Source organism: Epinephelus fuscoguttatus, linkage group LG2 (genome assembly GCF_011397635.1).
Source record: "Epinephelus fuscoguttatus linkage group LG2, E.fuscoguttatus.final_Chr_v1".
Classification (NCBI taxonomy): domain Eukaryota; kingdom Metazoa; phylum Chordata; class Actinopteri; order Perciformes; family Serranidae; genus Epinephelus; species Epinephelus fuscoguttatus.
Genome location: NC_064753.1, coordinates 43008431 through 43026120, shown reverse-complemented (window position 1 = coordinate 43026120; position 17690 = coordinate 43008431). Strand labels below are relative to the sequence as shown.

Below are 17690 nucleotides of genomic sequence, written 5' to 3'. Positions count from 1 at the left end.
CCGAATAGCTACTGTAATGTCATCGATCGCTTTGTGGACTCCTGTTTTGAAGCCTCAAGTTTGGCATTTTGGCCATTGCCATCTTGTGTTTTTTGGAGCCAGAGGTGACCATATTTGGACAAGAGGCTGGTGCTGTGGAGGAGTGTGGGAGGGGATCTGACAACACATTGTCACTCCGACCTCCTCACATATTGACATTTGGTCATGGACTTTCCACGTCCAGATACAATGTGCAAGGTATCCTGAGTGCGTTGGTTGCTGATTTTCTGTCAAGTTTTGCCTGTTGCCTGTTTTTGTTCTTGTCCCGCTGTGTTTCCCCCTGATGCTGCTGGGCTCTGTTAAACTATAACGGTGATTGGTGGCGTATTATGCCGAATAAAGGACAGCTTTTTTTTTGTCACTGTCTGAGGCTGCAAGTCACTTCCCAAGCGCTGAATTTTAACGACTTGGGAGTGAGACCAGGTTGGATCTGACTCAGCAGACAGCCTGTCACTCAGAGCTGCCCTTAATTATGTGTAACTTTAGGCTTTAAAAATATTTAAACTGGTGAGCTGTATAAAAACTAACCCCCCGTACAGTTGTCATGAACGGGGAAATTAGTAATAAAGACCAAAACCGTTTTTTTGTACCAGGCTGTAGTTGGGCATTTTAACACTGGGGTCAACTGGCCATTCAATAAATGAGGTTTTGGCACTTGCGCATTGACTACATTTTTCAGCCCTATAGGTTTGCGCTTAATACCAATGCCTCATCAGTGGCCCTCTGCATCAGATACTGACGCACAGAGGCACCCTTGACAATAAGACGCAATCAGCCGTATCATTGTTAGATGCTCAGAGCAACTGACATAGTATATGGAGCAAGAAATAAGATGTGTTCGTAACCTGAACCATGATCTTCTTTTTAAACCCTAACCAATTACTTTTGTTGCCTAAACATAAAAACACAGAACTTCATTTTGAAAGACACTGTGTGTTACTAGTAGAAACTGAAACGCCATCCCCAAGAATCCAAAACTGACGCTAAAGGGGTAACTAGAGTGTCATCGTTTGACACAGTCTTGTTTGACATGTTTATCTATATGACATCAGGTTAGTCAACATTTGTGTACAACAATATATATTAGTATTTTTTTTTTCAACTTACATTCGGAGCCATTTATTTTCACTGTTGTGTTTTGTTAAGGTGCACTCTGACATGTAACCAGGGCTTCAGATGGCCCCTATTACAGGTTTGTTGGATAATCAGTGGGTAATGTCACTTGAAAATAGACTAACTAACTAACACTTTAGTTATTAAAACAGCAATAATATAATACATTTGGCAGCGCACCAACTTTGCACAGTACTATATAGCATGTATCTGAGCTTTACATCCACATGCAGCTGGTTGAAAATGTGAACACATCTTTTTCTCTCTGATTCCAGACAAATATTGAGCTTTACAAAAATGGCCTCCAGTGTGTGAAATCTTAAAAATCCAGGTTAAAATGTCAGTGTGTACGGGGTAAACAGTGCTTTTGGTGTAAGCCAGCCGTTGAGTGTCTGGGGTTGTGTGCTGTGAAGTTCAGCAGACAAGCTTTAGTTGCCTCTAACTTTCTTTTACCAGGTCATGTTAATCATAAGTGCTGTATCGTAGGCAACTAGACTAGCTCGAGTTTCTTGAAGATGTTTCGCCTCTCATCCAGGAGGCTTCTTCAGTTCTAACGGACTGGTGTGGAGTTGCAAGCTTTAAACTCCATGTGGGTGTGAACCTTTAGAGTCGTCGAGGTCACATTTGAGTCACTGACCCACCCAGCCATTATGTGTGTCATTAGGGTTAGATGGGTCCAGGTGAGAACAGGTGGAGAGAGATCTCAAGACCGCATTGTAGGTGGGTGATAAGTGGTGTCGTAGGCCAACTCCTCCGTTTATCGATGGTCGTTCCAGTTTGACATGAATGGCTTCTTTCACACCTCTGTCAAACCATCTGTCTTCTCGAGTCAAGATGGGCACATTACTGTCCTCGAAGGAGTGTCCCTTTTTCCTCCAGAGGTAAGTGGACAGCCAAGTCTTGACCTGACAAGCTGGCTCTCCTGTGCTGGGCCATGTGCTTGTAGAGTGGTTGTTTAGTTTCCCCAATGTACAAATCTGAGCATCCTCTTGTCTGTCCCAGACAAAAGCAGAGTAATGTAGTTTATGAGGTTCAACCGTTAAACAGAGGAGTTGAAAACAGGGTGTCAAAATTTACCCGTAGTCTAATGTGAGTTTGTGTTTATCAGTAAATTCAATGATGTTCTTGCAGTAACATGACTTTCACACAGATCCAACTTGAAAAAATTACCCACAGTGTCATGTTTTAACCAGTTTATTGTTACACTTCACAGCTGCTGTTAATAAGGTTTGTAACACATTTAAGAGATTTCCTTTAGGTCCTCCAGTGTGACTCCCATTAAGGCTACGGTTGATTCTTGTGGGGAATGGTGATGAAACACTTCCTTGAAGGCTTCAAACACTTCTTCCCAGAACTTAATTTTAAGTGCAGACCAGGATACATGAGAGCATGTCTCCTAATTTCCATACTGCAGTGTCTTCCTCATTTGTAGGGGGGTGTTTGGAATTTTGGTCAATATGGTGTCCTGAAATAAAACTACTTCTCATATCAGTTCAGACTCTGTCTCCAGGTGGAATGCCTGTGATTATTTTAACCCCCTTGAACTCTGTAATACAGACAGTCTGCACTATATTACTATCATAGTACTGGTACTTTTGCTTATTGTAATGTCATATCCCTATATCTTTTTACCAGGATAAATCACTGTGGCAACTTTTGCTGAACAGTTAACCTGATCCAGAGCAGGTCACATAGGGATACACTTAGTGCCTGTTTATACGGTTCCATATATTTCTGAAAACGGGTATTTATCTTTGTGTTTGCACCTCTCATTTACGCGTAACCGGCGTTTTTCTCAACGAAAACGGAGATTTTCAGAAACGGCTTCCAAAGTGAAAGTTTTTGAAAATATACATGTCTATGGAGACGTGTAAACAGGATAGACGGAGATTTTGGAAAACAATGACGTTGCAACCCAGTTCCTGAATGCCCATTAGGCGCCTGGGAACCACAACACTTACGAGCTTACAATTGACCTTAGCACTGCTGCATCAACATCACCGCTACATTGGCGAACAAAGGCGTCTGCTATGCCCAATATTAGTAAGTGCATAGCATCCAACTATGCAACATAAGGTTAAAATGTAGTTTATCACTGTTTTTATCACTAGCGCCAAGAGGAAAACAAATCACTGTGCGTGCGCATAACGTTCTTCTGTGGTTGACATGTGGTGTATTGCCACCTACTGGCCTGACATGCTAATTGCAGCAGAAAGCTGCCGTTTTTGCATTTTCGTGTAAACAGGGATATCGTTTTCACAACTGATCGTGTAAACCTGGAATCTTTTTTTATACATGTTGTTTATGAAATAGCGATGATGTGAAGGTGATGAAGGAGACTCCGCTGACACCGTCTTGCTTGTATACAGAAAGGTTTATTACAAGAAGTACGGCATCAAATCAAGCACCTAGGATTGCCTGAGAGAGGGTTCGAAGCCAATATAAACTGCTCTGAATAACAGCCCCAACTACCCTGCTTATGTAGGTTGGTTGTTTTTGTGAAATGTGAGACAAAGATAAACAGATGACAGAGAGACACCCTAGTCGGACTTCACTAATCCTTGACCTGGGCCATAAATACCCTCTTGACCCTGGCCATATGCCTTCTTGACCCTGGGCCCCTAACTGGTCATCTGACCCAAAGCGTCACAGTAGAACTTCAGATACCACATACGGGATAAATAAAAATCCGTTTCGATTTGTATCGGCATCTGTGTAAAGAAGGCCTTAATTTAAGTCTCAGCCGACAGTGAATTTTAGGATAGTATTTTCAATATTTCTGCATTTCTCTCGCAATGGCAGACACTTGAGGTCCCGTTTCATCTCATATCATATCATATGGAGCAGCCTCCTTCATTCATGGTTCTGATGATGTTGCTCATAATTAACACCCCTGCTTCATTCACATGAAGGTGCTCATGGCTGGATAGGAAAGCCCAGAGTTGACTGAACTACTTGATAACAAGCTTTGTAGTAACGGTTATCCAGACGGCCAGTGTTAAGGTTAGTTAAGTCAGGTAATGGAAAGATATATCCTAACTTCTAATTTCCTGAGCTTAAAGTTAAATTGTTTGAATTGTACTATGCTGTGACTCAGCAATCGTCACAGATATTTGATATAAGTTTGGCAGTGATTGCATCTTCCCTCTGGCTCTCATCTTGCTGCATGTTCAAAACGGACACTGAGAATCTAAACAGTGATTAAAAATGAGCCTGAAGCATCACAGCTGCCTCGTGTGACTGATGTTTTCAAGAACAGCGTGTTTCTGCTCTCAGCTTGTGTAAGCGCATCACGTAGCACTTGGCTGGGAAGGACATAAAAAGAATTTTACGGAAAGTCAAACCCTCCTATGTGGTCTACAGTGGCAACACAAGAGGCTTATATGGGCTCCTGCTGTCCGGAGAAATCCTGCGTTCAGCTCTTAATGCAGAGGACACTGGAGGTATTAGGTTTATTTATCACAAAGTAAGAGCCTCCGTCTGAAGCGGCAGATATCGAGGAGCGAGTTAATGACTGCTGAAAAAAAAACCACACAACTTAAAAGCTGTAATTACCTGAGTAAGTGCTGTGCATAGAGCAAAGATCCAAAGTGCCACCAGGTTCTCATTAAGCCAGTCCTTTACACGCTCGTAGCACGGCTGTGGAGACACACACACACAGAGAATGAGCAAAAATTAGCACACAAATGTAAAGTCACCATTTAGATGTTCAGTGCAATATACAAGAGCATGGTTTGCAGCAAGCCCTCTCCTCCTGTAACTGTGATAGAAAATGTTCTTTGGCTAAAAGATCCCCTGTGGCAACATCCTTATCTCCCCTCTCCTCCTCTGACCTAATATTCTTTGGGAAAACTTTCCAGAATTTAAGCGAGTCCCCGCTGTCCTTGTCTCTCCTCAGCTGTACAAACAGGAGTAATGTGAATGCGGGAGCAGCGTGTACACTGCAGGTATCATTTAGACATGAGAATGGGGTGAATTTTTCATGTCTGGCATTGTGTGAATGCATTTTGAAGGCATCTTGACAAAAAAAAAAAAAAAAAACAACAACCTGCCGCTGCTCCCCCATTTCTTGTCATTTCTTGTCATTTTCAGCACCTACAGTACATTTCAAAATCTCTTTTCAAACTTTGGGAAAATGTCCCCGAGCCGTATTGTCCTCAAAGGGCTGAAAGAAAAGAAAGATAATTATTATTGATAGAGGAAATAGAGTCGTGCCCTTCTGGGTCAGGGATGTGTGCATGCAATGAAAAGGAATTGGAGCCACAAAGCAAAGAAAATGGCTTCCTAAGAACAGTTAAAAGGTGACATTAAAAGTGATGGGAGTGGTATTTCAACACTTTGCCTCTATAAGACATTTTAAAGATATGTGTGCCAAACTTGTTTTATTATGCTACACTGGAGCAGAGACTGTCTGACCCACTGTAGTAAAAGAAAAAGGTGCTATCATAACTGTCTACGGCGCTGCTCTAATTTAATTATTCATTTCTGCAGACATGCCTTCCAGATTGTGCTATTTTTTAAATCTCCTTACATCAAGAAGCTGAGTCAGAGCTGCGGAAACCAAACACAATCTACTCTACATTCCACTGCTACCCCAAAACATTGGGTAAGCAAAAAAATATATATTTTCCTTAGCACAAGGTGAAATAATTCTCTGCTGGATCAATATGAAAAGTCGTGCGGTCGGCCAACATTTAGTTCAGCTTCAGTGTTATTTATGAAACTGCTGCCCAACTGCAACCCTCCTGGACCACAGAGCTGCACCTGAAAATATATATAAATTCAGATTTTTATTGTTTGACGTGACTGCAGACTCCCATAAAAACAGGGGGAAAAAACAGATGAGTAAACCTGAACCTGCTCAGTCAGTCCCAGCACAGGGACTTCAGGTGCTGGAAAGGTTTATATTGAGTCTTTTTGACTTGAAAACTCTGGCTACAGTCGCACTGGGATGCTGTTGGTGGTCCGTGCCGGCTCAGCAGTGTTTGTGCTCGTCTTATGTGAAAGGGGGGTTTCCCATCACCCCCTCTTGATGTGGCCAGCCCCGCTGGACCTGCTTTATCTCTCTGTCCTCCTCCTCACTGATAAGATGTTCTGCTCTGTGTAGGAGGATCGCCTGAGAGCTCAGAAAAGCTCAGTAGGTGTATAATTGGGCTTAGATTATTTTGTGACAGTGACTGTTACAAAAGGTCAAAAATGAACTTCCACGCTGAAAAACAAAATTGTCGTTGCCTTTCAAAACCTCTCTAATGGGTGTTTTATAATATTAAGGTTTGCTTGAGTTCAAATAAAGACTTTGTTCAGTTAAGTTATTATACGTACACCGCTCTCCCAGGTGAAAGTCGGTGGTTGCTGATCCCATCCACCACCTGTCCCGCCCCCTGTAGTTGGACTTTAACTGTCTTAACTAACATTCTTCTACTGCTGCATTTCCCCCCGATGCAGCAGAGCACCATTAAACTGTAACAGCGACCGGCCGCGTATCATGCTGATGTTAAAGGAAGGCTTTTTCATCACTGTCTGATGCTACAATTCACTGCTCAAGCGCTGGATTTTGACGACTTCGGAGTGAGAAAAATGAAGGCATCCTGAGAAGAGTGTTTCACGACTGTGAGAACCTGAAGGACACAATGATGAGCAACTGATTTTGTACATTAAATTCTACTAGAAGCTGATTTATCAGCTCTCCAAAGCTGCGCTCTTCCACCTCCTCTACAATTAATGATTGTGATGCGGGTTTATGCAGCAGGATCTTTCCAGTCAGTTACTTATCCACTGAGACATCCTTAGCATTGGTATGAGGTGCATTGGGCGTCGTCATTTTTTGACACTTCTCTGAGCAACTGTGATAGTATAAAGAGCAAGAACGTCTCCATAAGGTAGGTGGGAGGTGAAGTGGATGAGTCAAACAAACCCTGGACTTTTACCCAGGAGACCACCGTTCATGTCCCATTATTTAATGACAATGTAGCGTCGTATGCTACAAAGTCTAGCATATACGCTAGTGATGTATGTCACGGGCCGTTATTTTAAGCCTGACCATATTTCTTTTCCTAAACTTAACCACATACGCGGCGACAGGTCGGTAAAAACCAACCATGTTTGGTGACTAAAAAACTGCTGGAAGACACAGTGATGACTAAAAAAAGCATCCAGTTTGGCTGTCAGTTGATCTCGCACAGTGGTCTGCAGCTCGGCAGGCATCTCACCTAACCGACACGTCATCCCCTGTACCCCCCACAATGTCAGTTATTATACTACATAAATGCCTCTTTTACTGAGAGGTTTCACAACTGAATATAACAAAGTCATTTCACTTCTTTGTTACCATGTGATATCCTTTTTAGGTTAATGTAAACATGCGTTGTTTAGCTATTTCAACAAGCAATGCTGACATTTCTCGGGTAATTACAGTCTCAGTATTTCCATCCACAGCCCACGTTATTGACGTACAGAGGCAACCTTGAAACATTGACAGGCTTTCAATTGTGTGTGTTAAGCCTATATTTTTCAGTGTGCCCCTTTGTATTTGTGTCCGCTTGCTATCAATGAGTGTGAAGGATATTAGTTTTTTTTTATCTGTCGAAAATATATTTTTTTTTACTCAGTTCTTAAGTTCACGAACTCTCAGCTGCCAGAGTAGAATCAGACTTTATTCCAGCTCTATTCACTGAAAAAGTTATGTGAGGTCTTTATAAGATTTGCATCTGGAAAAAGATTCACTCTTACAATATATCTGCCTCTACACTTTTCAAAATACAAACCCATTGGTGTCTCTGCACACTCTCTGGAGTAAGATTTGTTTTAAAACTGAGAAGCGAGGGTTAAACCTTTAGCATCAAACTTGGTGTTTCTGTGCACCACAGAAATATTGCTTCATTGTGAACTACACTAACTGAATCCTTTATCTGCAGGGCAAACATTAATCAAAACACAAAACCATCTAGATTAATTTGTCTTGTACACTGGAAGAGCTGCTGGAATTTGGAGGTCTACGTGAAGGCCAGCGAGCTGTCACCTGAAGGAGGTAAATATGCATAATTTTGAAAAATCTTTCAGTCTGTCGTGCAGGACCTAGTTTCAGGAAAAGTAATAGAAAAACATTTGAAAAGGTTATATTGTTCACTCCTAAAATGAAAACAGCTGCAGTTGGGCCACAGCTTGGCCTTTCCATCTCTGAGTGGACAAATTGAATCGAGTTGCAAACATTTGGAGTTGAGGGTTTTGTATTTAAAGATGAAGGGCTGTCTGCTCCCAAGTCTACACCTGTGACCATGATGGCATCATGTTTAATCTGGCCTTGGTTTACTAAAGATTTACTAGAAATAGTTTTTACACCGATGGTTCGTTTGCTCTGGTCTGCACTGCACTGCTCTGGTTACAATGTTCCACGTTGCCTTTTGGTTTGTGTTTCCATGACAGCATTTAAAAACAGAAGAAAACTGCTTTCTAATTGGTCCATCAGGCACAACCATCAGGTATGCCCATGGTCTTCAACACAGTCTGCACCTGTGTAGCACTGATGTAAATACAGGGGGCAAACATAGGCTCTTTTGTAGCCAAAGCGCACACACAGGCACAACACAGGGAGCTGGTTTGATCCGAGAAAGGACTCAATGCTTCCTCTAGATGGGTTGGATCGAGGTCACATTATGTTCTCATCACAGACGAACTGTATGGAACTGCACCACGGTTCGTTTGTACCTAGACTGAGACCACTTCGGTCTGGTTGTTTGGGGGGATAAGCACTCAAGGGTTCAGTTCAACCAAACTAAACAAGGCAGATGTGAAAACATCTTTAGAAGATACAAGTTTGAAATAGAGTCTCTGAGTCATGCAGTGGCGCCTCAAAAGGGGATCCAGGGGGGCCATGGCCACTGATACAATCAATGGCCTTCAAACTGGCCCCTCCTTGTGACAGAATCAAAAATAGCTGTAGGATGACATCACTGTCTTAAAGAGGCTGTGATATACTTATATTTTAAGGTAGTGTGAAGGTAGTGGTATCTTAAAACTAGACAACCCCAGGCATCCATTGGTTCCAACCATGTCATACTAGCTTGTTGGGAAGGGGAGTAATTAATACTCCAAATTTAGGCTAAATTTTGGAGAGTGAAAAGCTGGCATGGACATTAATAGGGGGGAAGCTAAATTCAGTAATGACTTTTGGATTTGGTTTGCCATCCCAAGACAACCCCTGAGAAACATTTCTGGGTCCAGTGGACTCGTGATACTTCAAAATGTTTAATCATAATGCAGAAAATAGTTTTATCATCACAATATTCAACTGTATGATAAGACAATTCCACGACAAGGCTCATTTAGCAGCAGTTCTGAAGCTTTCAATCATATTTAATCTTCATCAGCAGGTGAAATTTACCTTGTAAAATAATGTGTTAAAATGCTCAGAAGAAACATCTGACATCTACAGGTCCATAACAAATGGACACCTTTGCCTGCTGATGGATATGCATATGCATATGATTTGACTGAAAGTCCCAGAAGAGCTAGGAAATGGATCTTGTGGTGAGACTGTGAACTCTGAACTTCAAATTGTATGCTAAAAAATATGTTTGGTTATTTGTAATCTATTCTTAAATACAACATTGAAGTCATCCAATAAGTATGAAGTTTTTAAAGAGACGTATGACACATTTAATGTGGATCTTTACAAAGCATGGCTGTTTCTACAGGTGACATCTGGCACACTCAATATGATTTCTTAAATGGGCCTATTTACCATTTTGTTGCATCGACTCAAGCGACGCTGAACTCATCGTCATTACTGTTCATCATCTTCCCTCATTATGACGTACAGAGACTACTGGAGCACTGCTGGATGACAGGAGCAGATTACTGTGTGTATTAAATTGCCCCAGTGTTATAATGATGACAATGTGTTGACTTCAAAACTTATTTTTAACTCTAATTTTCCTGCCAGCACATCTTATTGTGACACTCTATTTCTCATCTTTCATGCTGAATAATAATAGTGCAATGATCCACTTTTGCAGTTGGCAGAGCTGAACAACAGCTGTTGTGTAGGTCTGCTGCTTTTGGGTTTTTCATTTTGTCTTTTTTTTGTGAACTGAATAAGTCAAATGAGAATTTAAACCAGCAAAAATGCTGTTTCTTGCTTTTGTAGCTACAAGATTTTAAATGCGACTCAGTGTAAAATATTGCTTAGTTTATCTCCTGGTGCGTTTGTTTACTAGTTGGTTTCTGAGATGTTCTGTTCTTCAAGAAACTGCAGTGCTGCACGCACTCTAAAAGCATCAAGGAGCCCCAGAGCAAACGGAAACACTCTTGTAAAGTTAAACTTTGTGACAGAAAACAAGCATCAACCTACAGAGCCCCTCTGGGGTCACACTGTAGAAAAAAAAAAAATGTGTAAAATCTGTGCAATTGGGTTTGTGAATCGTACCCTTAGATTCGAAATCAGGTACCTCTGACTGGGCTGTGGATATTTGTCCATAAAAAACACCAGGCTGTTGGTTTGGGATCTCTACAAATGACAAATATGCATATTTTGTGATCATTAGAAAGATAAACTTCTTATCTTGGGTTGACAGTGAGTTACTTCCCCAAACAAAGGAGTTCAAGGATCTTGGGGTCTTGTTCGAAAGTGAGGAAACAACAGGGTGTAAGATAGATTGGTGGCTTGGCGCAGCATCTGCAATGATGCTACATCCCAGCCCTCACCTATGGTCATGAGCTCTGGGTAACGACCAAAAGAATGAGACTGCGGATTCAAACGGCTGAAATGAGTTTCCTCAAAAAGGTGGCTGGGCTCAGCCTTAGAGATAGTGTGAGGAGCGCAGACATCTAGAGGGAGCTCGGAGTTGAGCTGCCTGATAAGCAGATGAAAGTAGATGGATGGATGGGTGGATGGAACATCTTATCTTTAATTTGAACACATCTCTGTTAGATGAACACAGATGTCACTGGATCTCTGGGAATGGAACCTTTTCGATTTTCTTGCCTAAACTATGCACTGTAACATGTTAGAGAGGTCTTTTTAAAATGTCTTAGAATAATGTTACATTTTCAGTCAAAAAGAAAGTCCAGAGTGCTCAGAAGGTTCATCTAATCATGTGACGAAGGTGCTCTTTGGTGGGAATATAGACGTCAAAAAAAGGAAAATCCAAGGCACTCTTCTTTAAATGTATAGAACGCCTTTATTCAAAAAATGGCTATTTCATTTAGAAAAAGTAAAAAAAAAAACAAAACACTGTATCTGTAATGATAGAAAAAAAAGTTACAAAAAAGGACTGAAATCAATGTCTTCATTTAGACCTGGATAGATAGTGGCTTTCATTTGGTAAATATAAAAAGCCTCTCTCTGCAAAAGTATTTTATTGATCTGTTATTTCTCATGTTTCCATTGTCCTCCTACCTGCTCAGGTGATTCCAATCATCCTATGTAAGGAGCATTAGTGTGCTAAGGGTTACACCCTGAGGAAGGCTTTTGTGCCGAAACGCGTGGGCTGTAACCCGCTTTCATCATGTTTTAACTTTTTCTAAATGAAAAAGTCATTTTTTGAATAAAGGCTTTCTATACATTTAAAGAAGAGTGCCTTGGATTTTCCTTTTTTTAATGTTACATTTTCATTTGAACCCTTTTCTATGGTAAGTAACAGCCATAAATAAAACATCAACTGAAAGAATGATAAAGTAACTCTGATAATATCTTTGTTGAATTTTACAAACTGGGTCACTACCTCACGGGCAATATCAAATTTGCATTCCTACATAAAATCAGATTACAAAACCTGATTATGAGGGCACAGATTACAAAACTGTAAAAACACAGATTGTGAATCTGAAGGCACAGATTCCAAATACATTCACACAGATTTACACATCAACCTTCTTTTTCTACCGTGTGACCCCTCCTTGAGACGAACTGCCCACTTGGGAGCTCCCTCGAAAACTTCATACCTTCAAAGGCTTTTTACCTGTTTACATACACACGGTCAGCCATCACATATATGCTCAATAAAGCCTAGACCCTAAACTATTAAGAAGTTCCTCTGCTGTAAAAACACATATTATCAGTTCCACACAGTATCATCATCAGTCTCTTCCTCTCAGCTCTAGCATTGCTCTCATCTGCCTCGTTTCCACCTGCAACAGACAGCTGCATATAACAATCAATCTCAGAGCCCATTCGCTGATCTGTCTGATGATGATACGATCTGCAAACATATGCGGATATCTGTTTATAGAGAACAATCAATGATAAACCTACTATACCCCACATGCACAAGTTAGTTACTAGCTGGTAAACATAGCAGAGCATTTAACAGGTAAAGAGGCAGATATTTCCCTCAGGGGTGTTGGTGGAGGCCAAAAAACAGAGCTAAAAGTGAGCAAATATTGGACAAATATTTGCCAGGTGGTCTGAAGCATGACTTTAAATGAGCGCTTATGTTACTCCATATCTGCTGGATGTGTAAATAAGCAACTCCCCAGTAACACCTCTATATCAATTATTATTAATCATATCGTAATACAATATCAATGTTGTGTTTACAGCTTGTTGTATTGCCACCAAGTGGCAAAAAATAATAATAAGTAATGCAGGTTAAAGAGCTTCTTTTTTGTTATTACTGGCTGTCAGATGAAGGTCCTACCAGGGAATATACGGCAATATATGCTTTTGTAATTTTTGTCCTCTTATGGGTTTATATCTGGAGCATGTGGCTAAAATCTTTTCCCAGGTGACTGTAACCCACCATCAAACTGACTCTATATCCCAAATAACATAAGCTAAACTAAATTTGCATCCAAAATCGGATTTTTTCAAGACACGCGGGCCAGTGGGACCATAAATAATGAAATACAAAGGACCAAAAATCGAACCCTGAGGGATCCCACGGGAAACAGTAGAAGGATGAGAATGAATTTTCAACACAGAACTTCTGGTTAAATCCGATAGAAAACAGTCAAAGGCTGAGTCAGAGACACCTTCACTGTGTTTCTGCATAAGGGTAGTCTGTTCTACTGACTCCAAGGATGATATAAAAGCTAGAGGAAGGTCACAATTTGATGCATCAGCTGCCAAAAGGAGATCATTAGTCAAGAGGGCTGATTCTGTCCGATAGAGCGAGGCCTCTGAAACCAGACTGGAATTTTCAGAGATAGTGTCTTGTAGCAGGAAAGACAGCAGTTCAGTTATAACCTGGTGTCTCGGGGAATTTGGGGAGAAAGAGAATTTTAAATATGAATCTGTGGTTGTTGATGACTAAGATTTGCCTTTTTTGAACCATTGTCCTTGACAGAAAAAGGCCAGTTGTCAGTTTTCTAGCCCTGGCTTCATTTAATGACTGAACGACTGCTGGGACTAATTGTGTTAATGACACGTTTATAAGATGGGTACAGAGAGAACAGGTGGTTGCTTTCATGTGAGACACAATGTGCTTCAGTGCCAAACTAATACTGTAGTAAAAGATTCCAGTGCGGCAGAGTTTGTCAGGGTGACGAATAGGTCACAAGTAGGTGGAGTAATTCAAGATCTGAATGAATGTGTAATTAATACCAGCTGTCCCTACATATTATCACAACTCACTTAATTAACTCTGCTTGCAGTCTTGCTAGATCATGTTACATGTGCAGATTGATCTATTTGCATACTTTCCTGCTGTAGCAACATCACTACACGTGTTACATACTCATTAAGACTAACTTGCAAAAATGATGTAGCTTGTATTTCTCTGTTTTGACTGATGCAATTCTCTGCACATCCTGTTTTCAGCATTAATAGTCATGCTCACACTCAGACACATGCAACCCCTCTTGGCAGATTTTCCACATGACACTAATTAATTTCATTTCAAGTGCCAACTTCTTTTTTTTCAGCTGGTTTGCAAGCAGCAAAGAGGCATCAATTATTTGTTTTAACCTGGTCAAGATACAAAGCCTGTGCTGACTGTGAACAGTTTAAGAGTTGTTAAGAGACTGTGAAGGAGTATTGTACCATTAGGAAAGATGGTCTTTTCATAAAACTAGGCTGTCTTTGTGGTAGGAAGATGTAACGACTTTTGAAATTGTGCGGCATTCGCTTTGGCTCAAGAGGTAGAAAACCGACAACTACCAGAATGCACTGCGCTGCACCGGACCAATAAACGCCCTTGCTGGTGGGTGATGTAATGCAAGCATGTCCATTTTTCCACAGGACATGCTATGGTGGCTGGCTGGAAACAAACCATCCCAAATTACACTTAAACAATTAGCTAAAATAAGTTTCTGAAAACATTTTAGGTGAGAAATAGGCAACAGAATTTTGGTTCATATTTGATCAGCGCTGCTTAGTTTTATCGGTCGATCTGAGTTCGGTCTTTAGCCCAGTTCAAGACCAACGATTTGTGACAAGACAATGCATTCTCACCCCAACTCATCGAATATCCTTGCCTTGTCAGTAGACTTTCACCTCTAAATATGATGAGCTAGGTACCCTCCTGCGTCTGTTTTTGATGTTCATGACAGCATGTCAACTTACACTTACACACATGCATGTGGTCTGTTTCAAAATACATGGACAATGTAGGTAAACCACCTCGTTTATTTCCTTGTGCAACAAAAGCACATGGTTTGTTTTAGAAAAAAAACATCATGGTTTGGCTCTACATCCACACAGAAAGCAAACAGTGGGCTCCCAGATGAGGACTGTCATGGACTCTACTGGCTTCCTGCTGCTTTTAACCCCACCCTCCTGCTGCTCCTCCTGCATACACCCCTCTGATCACTCTCCAGTCAGCACCTGCCAACTTTTCCCACCAGTACACCGTCCACACCCAATGGCGCTCCCCCTGTATTGACTGTCAGCCTGTCAGTGACCTGCCTGGCCAGTCTGCCACACACCTGTTGCTCGTCTGCTCGTTTACCTCTCAGTACATGTACCAGTCAGTTTGCCTTTGTTGTTGTTGGATCGTTGTTTGTGCTTCTGCCTACTTTGTATCCCGACTGTTGTTTGTATTGCCTTTTTGGATTTTGACCCATGCCTGCTTAGTTGGTTTGTCTGATGCCTCTGTACCTCTGCCTGGTAATCTTGATTTTTGGTCTGTACTTTGCCCTGCCTGAAAACTTCAGTAAAGCCTCAGTTTTGTCAGTTCTGTCGGCCTAATAGGGACTTTCCTTTCTTCTCAATATAATGTTGTTACTGGCTGTTGTTACAACCTGATGCCACCTGGCATCTGGTGCCTTTTTGATGTCTAATGCCGAAATTACTGACAAAGCGGTAATATTTGACAAGGTTGGAATGAGAATGGGCTGGATGAGATGAGCTGAAACTTGCAACAACTTGCAATTTGCCATTCTGAAATATTTTGAAGACACCAATGCAACGAGATGAAACGGTGTATTATCTCTATGTACTTCTGATCTAACTTCCAGCTTTTCAAGCTTATTTTTAGAGCTGAATATAATTTGTAGCTTCCTAAAATATGAATAAGGACTGTGATAGTGAGATACTCTCCACAGTCACATTTGTAGTAGTGATGAATCAGCAAAAACATGAACAATCTCGGCTTCAGTTTGACTGTTACATACATCACAATAGCCAGCCCACACCGACACACTGTGAGGACGGAGACCAACATACGTGTCAGCTGCTGCAGGACTGTTTGTTAGACAGACTCAGCGGGAAGAGAGAGCTGTTGTCAGAGAGTTGGCAAACATGCAGTCTGCTGACAGTTTGTGATTGACTTGGTCAGCTAACTTTGCTACAAGCCACTGGTGACTTGACAAACTGAGTTGCAGGTGAGACCATCAGTCGGCTTAGTCGAACTGAGACCTGCCAGTTCACACCGCTGTAACTTTTCTCTGCAATGTCCTAATAGTTTCATCTCGTTGTGAATCATTGGTTTGAACTGGGCTTTAGTTTGACAGAGGGAAAATAAGAAAGGGGCGTGTCTCAATCTTGATCTACTTCCATATTCTTTGTTTCTGTGATGGTCGGCAATTAAAAACAAGTAAGTACAATCTAGAATATCTTCTGGATTTGAGCTGAGAGATGAGCAGGGGGATCTAGGCGCTAGCCACTTTCTTAGGATACAAAACTGGTTGAACAGTGGTAAAGTATCCTTTTGAAGAGATACACCACAGGCATAAGACCTCTAAACCTCAGTTTTTTTTATTTATTTCATTTCATAATGTAGATCATGTCTTTTATTTGTTATACAGGTGATTTCTTAACCTTAAATCACAACCTGAAAGACAACAGCAACTCTCTGCACAGTACAGCTGCTAAACATTAAAAACACTGATTATACATCAGATGAACATTAGTAGCAGCAGCAGTCAAGTCCTTCTGGAGAGAGGTGATTAATTCAATATCAGTAATTATGAATATAAATCTCTCACTATGTCCTGCTGTTTGCTTGCTGGGGTCTCGGGCTGCACAGCTGAGGTCCAAAAAAAAAAAAAAAAAGACAGAAAAATAACAGCCTGTCTTTTTTTTTGTCTCTGAGTCTTTGCTGAATTGGATGATTTGTGAGCCATTGTTTTTCAACAGATAAAACTGGATACTTGAGTTTCTAAATCTTCTCAGAACAGGAAGAAAGGCAGACATGTTAAGTCATATTAATTATGGTCCCAGAATGATTTGGGATTAAATGAGGAATTACCTTTCGACATTGCAAATTTGCATTTAAATTAAATGTGACCAGCACTGTGACGACCTCACTTCAGATGTGTCTTTTGTTTTTCTTGCTTTAAAATCCATACCTGAGATGAAATTGGGCCTTGGTTCCCCCTGTACAGGTCAGGTAGACCCTCACCACTACAGATAATCAACTTAAACGTTACGCTAAGTTGATTATCAAACTCTCTGAATACCAGTTTCTCTCTTACAGCCCCATGCACACCGCTTTACAGGCCTGCTGTGCCTAGTTACGGTTGCTAAGGTATAATTCGACAATCCCTGGGAAAAGGGTTTAGCAAACAGTGAGTTTATAATCCTGTATAAATACAAAGCTGTAAAAGATTAGAAAGTTATTAGTAGCACCGGTTTGGAGGTATACTTTAGTTTTCATGCCAGAACTTACCGCTGTCCACCACGTTCCTGGGTTGTCCAGGCCGCAGTTGTCGCTGTACTCCAGGCAGCAGGAGTCCGGCACACGGGTGGCATTGTAAACTTCAAACCAGTCTGTGTGGTTGGTAACTCCGCAGCAGCGAAACTGCACCAGATAAAGATAAGAAGTCAAGCTGAGTTTGGCCTTTTATTATCATGACACTGAAATCCTAATGCTTGATATCAAATAAACAACTTCCGCTGATGGAAACGAAAATTATTTACCTGCCAAGAATAAGATTCACTGGGCAAAATAATTCATATGTGCTGTGTGTAGAAAACCCTTAATCTTCCTGATACTGAGCTTCAGACACTTTTGTACAATCCACATCTCATTTGTCTCAAAGCCCTAAAATCATTTTCTAACTCGCCTGCTTCTTTTTATCTACATCTTCCCCCTCTGTGATTGGTATGGATTTTTGATAAGGGATCATGGCTTGCATCACAATCCAATTCATCAGTGTAC

General features: G+C 41.1%; 1 protein-coding gene across 3 annotated transcripts in view; it reads right to left on the bottom strand.

Moving 5' to 3' along the window:
- Nucleotides 1–17690, bottom strand: part of tspan4a (tetraspanin 4a) — a 246999-nt gene that overhangs the window by 917 nt on the left and 228392 nt on the right. For all 3 annotated transcript variants that reach the window (XM_049596289.1, XM_049596297.1, XM_049596279.1), the window contains 2 exons: nucleotides 17199–17330; nucleotides 4708–4791 (listed from right to left, as the gene is read on the bottom strand). In XM_049596289.1, coding sequence (XP_049452246.1) covers nucleotides 4708–4791; nucleotides 17199–17330 — 216 coding nt within the window. The remainder of the gene's footprint in view (nucleotides 1–4707; nucleotides 4792–17198; nucleotides 17331–17690) is intronic.